The sequence below is a fragment of the Nicotiana tabacum genome, chromosome 10 (genome assembly GCF_000715075.1).
Source record: "Nicotiana tabacum cultivar K326 chromosome 10, ASM71507v2, whole genome shotgun sequence".
Classification (NCBI taxonomy): Eukaryota; Viridiplantae; Streptophyta; class Magnoliopsida; order Solanales; family Solanaceae; genus Nicotiana; species Nicotiana tabacum.
The window spans coordinates 123,961,407-123,968,362 of record NC_134089.1 but is presented as its reverse complement, the minus strand read 5'-3'; the positions used below and the strand labels follow the sequence as shown (position 1 = coordinate 123,968,362).

At 39.1% G+C, this 6,956-nt stretch overlaps 1 protein-coding gene across 1 annotated transcript; it reads right to left on the bottom strand.

The window, feature by feature from the left end:
• Positions 1 to 5,410: 5,410 nt before the first annotated feature.
• LOC142164895 (acetylajmalan esterase 2-like) lies at positions 5,411 to 6,710 on the bottom strand. Its single transcript, XM_075223606.1, has one exon. The coding sequence runs from the start codon at positions 6,657 to 6,659 to the stop codon at positions 5,523 to 5,525; it is 1,137 nt and encodes a 378-aa protein (XP_075079707.1). The 5' UTR covers positions 6,660 to 6,710; the 3' UTR covers positions 5,411 to 5,522.
• Positions 6,711 to 6,956: the final 246 nt, after the last annotated feature.

The following is a 6,956-nucleotide window of genomic DNA, read 5'->3' as shown; positions in this document are numbered from 1 at the left end:
AATTTGCATACAAGATTTTCTTTACCTTTTACCTTGAAGCCCTCAGGTTGTTCCATATAGATCTCCTCTTCTAAGTCACCGTGAAGAAAAGTAGTCTTCACATCTATCTGCTCAATCTCCAAATCAAGACTAGTAGTCAAACCAAGAACTGTCCGAATGGAGGACATTTTCACGTCAAGAGAAAATATTTCGTCAAAGTCAATACCTTTCCTTTGACCAAATCCCTTGACAACCAATCTAGCTTTGTATCTAGGCTTCAAACTATGTTCTTCAGCTTTAACTTTGAACACCCGCTTGTTCATCAAAGCTTTCATACCCTTAGGCAATTTCACCAAGTCATAAGTATGGTTCTCATGTAGATATTTCATCTCATCTTGCATGGCTTCAATCCATTGATCCTTGAGCTCATCTTCTATGGCCTCCGCATAACATTCAGGTTCTCCCCCATCATTGAGTAATACATACTCATTGGGTGAATAATGGGAGGAAGGAGTACGAGGTCTAGAAGACCTCCCGAGTGGAATATCTAACTCGTCCACAACTTCGTGAGTATGAGCATCTACCTCATCAACATTATCATTGTTATCACCATCACCATCAATATGTTGATCTGGAATATGGTTCTGGGCATCACCATCATCATTGAGCCCACCAACGTCATCCGCATTTGTATGAGGAACTTGATCAAGATTAACTAAACCTTCAGAACTTGGAGATTTTAGTTTCTCTGCTTTGTTAATATCTTTAATGATTTGATCCTCCACAAAGATAACATCACGACTTCTCACGACCTTCTTCTCAATTGGATCATATAGCCTGTAACCAAACTCATCAAGGCCATAATCAATGAAAATGCACTGCCTTGTTTTGGCAGTTAATTTTGACCTCTCATCTTTAGGCACATGTATAAAAGCTTTGCAACCAAACACTTTCAAGTGGTCATAGGAAACATCCTTGCCATACCAAACTTTGTTTGGAACATCACTTTGCAAAGCAACCGTAGGGAATATATTAATAACATGTGCGGCGGTCAACAAAGCCTCACCCCAAAAGGAATTCAACAACTTTGCTTCAGAAAGCAAACATCTGACTCTTTCCATCAAGGTCCTATTCATCTTTTCTGCTAAACCATTAAGCTGAGGAGTCTTAGGAGGAGTCTTCTGGTGTCTGATACCCTATTGCTTGCAGTATTCGTCAAACGGTCCATAATATTCACCACAGTTATCAGTACGAATACACTTTAGTTTCTTTCCAGTTTCTCTTTCAACTGAATCCTGCAACTGCTTAAAGACACCCAACACTTGGTCTTTAGTCTTCCATATGTAGACCCAAAGTTTCCTTGAACAATTATCAATAAAGGTAGCAAAATAAAGTGCACCACCCAAAGTCCTTGTCTTCATTGGATCACATAAATCTAAATGCACTAACTCAGGCAACTCTGTCTTTCTTGAAGGAGGATGAAACTGGAAAGAAACTCTTTTTTGTTTTCCAGCCAAGCAGTGCTCACATTTTTCTAATTTTGCACTTTCAAAATTTGACAACGATTTCTTCTTGGCCAGAACATTTAGTCTTTTCTTGCTAATGTGGCAAAGCCTCTTATGCCATAATGTTGAAGAGCTATTGCTCTCAACGGCATTCACCATATCAGCACAGATAGAGGCCGTAGTCCAGTATAGACCACGACACTTTTCCCCAAGAGCCACAATCATGGAACCCTTAGTGTGCTTCCACTTTCCAGCACCATTCGCACTGACACATCCCTCATCATCCAAAACACCAACAGAGATCAAATGCAAACGAACATCAGGTGCATGCTTTACATTGTTTAAAACTAGTTTAGTTCCAATACTAGTTTCCAAACAAATCGTTCCAACACCAGCCACCCTAGATACAGTGTCATTACCCATACTCAAAGTTCCATAGTCACCCTGAGTATAGGATGAGAAAAATTCCTTCCTTGATGTCACATGAGATGCGGCACCATTGTCCACAGCCCAGCTTGACTCATCACAAGCAATATTTATCAAATCCGCATGAAAGACAGTAATAAGATCTTCTGTAGTAACGGTAGCCATACGATTGCCATCTTCTTTCTGTTCTTCCTTATCTCTATTCTCCTTTTTTAAAATCCGGCAGAACTTCTTTGTGTGCCCTTTCTTCTCGCAATGATAACACTCAATATCTTTAAGTCTACTTCTGGATTAGCTTCTATTATATTCTCTATTTTGAGAACCCCGATTCTTGTTTCCCCCTAGAGTCAGTCACCAAGACATCTGATGAGGAGAAACCCTGAGATTTTCTTCTCATTTCTTCAGTTAAAAGGCTACTCTTGGCAAGATCCATAGAGATCACACCATCTGGAGCAGAATTTGATAATGAAGTTCTAAGAATTTCCCAACAATCTGGTAGGGAACCAAGTAGAAACAAGCCTTGAATTTCTTCATCAAATTTAATGCGCATAGCAGATAACTGGTTCATGATCCCCTGAAAATTATTCAGATGATCTGTCATCGCAGAACCATCGTGGTATTTTAAACCCAACATCTGCTTTATCAGAAATATCTTGTTGTTTCCAGTTTTTCGAGCATACAAACTTTCAAGGTGCTCCCATAGGGTCCGAGCATGTGTCTCCCCAGAAATATGGTTCAAAACATTATCGTCAACCCACTGTCTAATAAAGCCGCAAACCTGCCTTGTAACAAATTTCACTCTTCATCTGATTTATTATCAGGCTTTATAGTGGTGAAGGCAGGTTGATGAAAATTCTTGACATAGAGCAAATCTTCCATTTTGCCCTTCCAAATGGCATAATTTATGCCATTCAAAGTAACCATTCTACTAGTGTTGGCTTTCATCGTTTATCACAAATACAAATACTATTTATTAGGAGACCAAAGTAATTCTTTTTTGATGTGGAAGTTCAGACTGTGCTGCAACCACAGAGCATACTCAGACAGAACCTTGGCTCTGATACCACTTGTTAGGAATAAACCCCATAAAAATAATATTCACGGTATTAGTGATAAACGCGGACCACTAAGTTATGGTTAAGTCAGCAAGAATAAAAATGCAGCAAAAATGACACCAAGATTTTACGTGGAAACCCTTCTGAATAAGGGAAAAACCACGGCCAAGAAGAGCAACTGATATCACTATAGCGAGGATTTTACACTATATAGTAACGAGTACAAATACTCCTAAGACCACTACACCCTCAAAAGAAAAGATACTCTTTTGCTTTTTCCACCTCACTACAATATCTCTCACACTCTATTTTTCTTCACAGACTATTTTCTTAGTCTATGAAATACCTTGCTCTCTCTCTTTTCTCTCTTTGTTGGTGTAATGAAATGAGAGTTGAAGCTTTCCTTTTATAGCCAAAACCTCATTCAATAAAACCTACAATATTTGATAATTTTGCACATACTTTTCACAATTTCAACAAGGTTGCCTACCAAACCAAACCAATTCAACAAGGTTGACAACCAAACCAATACCAATTCAACAAGGTTGGCTACCAAACCTTTTGAATGAGATGGACACCATCAATTTCTTGACCAGGTGATCTGAAGCGAATTTGTGAGATTGAACTAGGAGTTGTCTCACAGTGCTGTTTCATAAAACATGTAAGAGTACTTAAGATGAGCAAACAGTATCGATCTAGCCAATGTATCGATGAAAATCAATGTGAAGGTGGGAGGAAGAGACACTGTGCTTGTTGGTGCATATCGAGGCAAATTCCCCTTTGTCAGCGACAGTCGTACCATTATTTTTGGTGCAGATGTCACCCACTCTCACCTTGGGGAGGACTCTAGCCCATCCATTGCCGCAGTGGGGAACTTAATGACAAGGCATCAACATGCCAACCAGCAAAATGAATTCTCCACAGCAAAAACTACTGGGGTGAAAACAGAAGTGGCTCCAATTCAAAGCTTCTCCTAAGAGAACATACAGAGGAATCCAGCTGCAGTACATTACACTCAACCATCTCAATATGTTAGAGAACAGAAAGCAGAAGATGGCTACAATTGGAGGAAATAAGGGCAGAACCAATTGAAAGGAAGTGAGAATCCTCAGGATTTCTCATTTCTGTTTAACCATTAATCAAGCAGATATTTCCACGAACATTATCTCCTTCACTTACCTCTTCTTCTGTCATCATTAGAGGAACCACCATCCTAATTAATAAGCAAATCACACTAGTGCTAACCACATTCCAAACTAAAACAAATCCAATGACTACAAATTGTACCCATAATTGCCTGAGCCCTGCACGCGACCTCCCATTTTGAATGCCAAAAGCAAAGCCTATATACTTTGGCCAAACATCAACCATGTCGAAGACATGACTGAGTCTTGGATTTGTCAATACACCAGCAAGAATCGTGCCTAAGGTTCCTGCTACCGCGTGTGTGTGAAACACTGCCATGGTGTCGTCTACTTGTTTTAGTAACCACATTTTCTTGTGTAGGAACATCATACTGAACCATGGAATGCATCCGGACGTTAACCCCACTAGTATTGCCGCCCAACCTTTCATCACCCCTGTTGAATTTTCATGTTCGAAATCTTTAATCAGTTACCACCACATATTGGCCCACAATTTTTTTCGCATGGTCCACGTCTATAGGTCTTAACACTGCTGTTCTGTTTTTACTTTTCAGAGTTCAATCATCTGTAATTACAGGCATAGACAAATCAAGAATATATGCAATGAGCGCACTTGCATCTACTATATCAATCTAGGACTATAAATATGAATGGAGAAAAAATTATTTTCTAGACTTTGAAGACAAGTACATGAAAAACAACACTTTCTCTGCAAATAGCTAAATACATCAGTTAAGCTTTGTTCTTCATATGCATTTTACGAAAACACTAACATTTCCATGTGCATTTGTTATACAAAAACAGCATACTTTAAGGCCACAACATCCACATATATGTTCATTTGTGGATATTCTACGAGGTAACAAAAAATACAACATCCAGACTTTACAAAGTAGCTACGCAAAAACCACCAAAAGCTTTAAAGCTTATCATTGATAATTATCTACACCATAGTCTGACAAAAGAATTCCATTCTCTTTACATCCTGAGTAATTCCCATTGCAGCCTTGACTCGCTGATCCGAGCTGTATAATCTAAAAGCTGGGGATCCAAGGATAGAAAAGATCTTACCATGAATATCAGATACGTCATGCTCCCCTAACTTGTCAATTAAAATACCCATTCCCCTTAATTTATGTCTTCAATTTCAAAATTTCAGTGTTAGAAGTTAAAAAAAGAAAAACAGAAAAAAAGAGGCACTACATCATTCAAGACAAATCAAAGAATTTCTTATTAATTGGTAAAAAAGAAAGGCATACAGTAAGAGAGGGTATTAGCCACTCTACATACAATACGATATTTGAGGGCCTACCCAATAGATCAAAGTACAATACTCATTGCTTGTTCGAATCTCATCAGCAAAGATAAAGTGTCTCAGATTGGACAAAGCAAAACAAATACTACTTGGTATTTTAGTAGTCCACTATGTTATTAGCATGCAACTCCAATAAATGCCTTAGACCATCTCTAAATCGTCCATAAACCTTGGAACGGTGCCTTTCTGCTGCAGCTGTATGATGATTTGTGGCGAACTTGAACTCTGGAAATACAAAACCCTTTTTGCTGAAGAAAGTATCAATCATATTCTTCGACGCCTCAGGTGTCAATCGAAATCCATCCCAATGTATATGCGAAGCCCTATCTGAACATGCTACAGCTCCTTTCTCTCCACACTGCCTCAGAGGATCAAAGTTAAACGGACCACTTCCAGTACTACCGCAACAAACCTTCATCAACGTCTCTGTCTTGAATCCCAAGAATGCATGATTGCGTAGAACCGCCATAAACGCCTTGTAATAATCTGCATATATGATCTCAACTTCGGGGTACTTCAATCGCAGCTCCTCCAACGCTTGCCATAGATGATCATTGTGTAATGTTGCGAACAAATTTAGTCCTTTGTGACATTTAATTTTCCTGCTATTGTCGTCTTCTCGAAAACCTGGAAGGCAACCCATGGGAATAATTCCAGTAACCACAAAGTGTTTGGCCTCTGCATCTTTGATCAGTTGTTCGATAGAACTCTTGATTGTCTCCACAACATCAGGGACAAGCTTGGACACTTCGGAAATAGATTTTGTATGCAAAAGAGAGTGCTTATAATCATTAAAACCAGGCTGATCCATATAGATGATAGCTTTTTGAAGAACCTTGTTTCTGCCGCAGTCATGAAAAGAGAAGCAATCCTTATAGAAGACTTTCATAAAGGCGGAAATCTGCGAGTGATGAGACTGCTGAGGCGCCGGGATGCCATTCTTGATGAAGGAAAAGGGACTCATAACTGTTGCTCCAGGCGTCATGAAACTAATACCAGACTCGAACTCAACGCCTTCGTCGGTGTAATGTTGTAGAGAAGGCAGACCAAGTACAGCAGCTAAATGATCAGAAGTAGAAGCAGAGTCGCTGTCTCCAAAGCTGTAAATGGAATAAAAAGGGGAAGATTGTTCCTGCGCCTTAGCGGAAGAAGCAGCAAAAATGATTAACAGCAAGATGAGGAAGAAACAGTGGTTGGTAAGGGAAGCCATTGAAAGAGAAGAAACAACGATCATAAGCAGAAGGCACGGGAAAACTTAGTTTAGGTTACTGGTAGTATTTATAGAGGTAAGCTCATCCGTGGAGTTTAAACAATGTTACAGAAACCTAGTAGTAATAGGAAAAATTCTGACTGCGGCAAATTTCCATATATGCTTTATTTTCTTACTTTTGCTTCAAGTTTCTATTAGAGAAACGCTTAAATTTTCTTGATTAAAAGGCCTACGGTTTAAGCTATGTTACAGTCTTACAGAAACCTAGTATTTTTTTTGCTTGATGTTTCCATATTCAGTTTTGAAGCAGAATTTAAAACT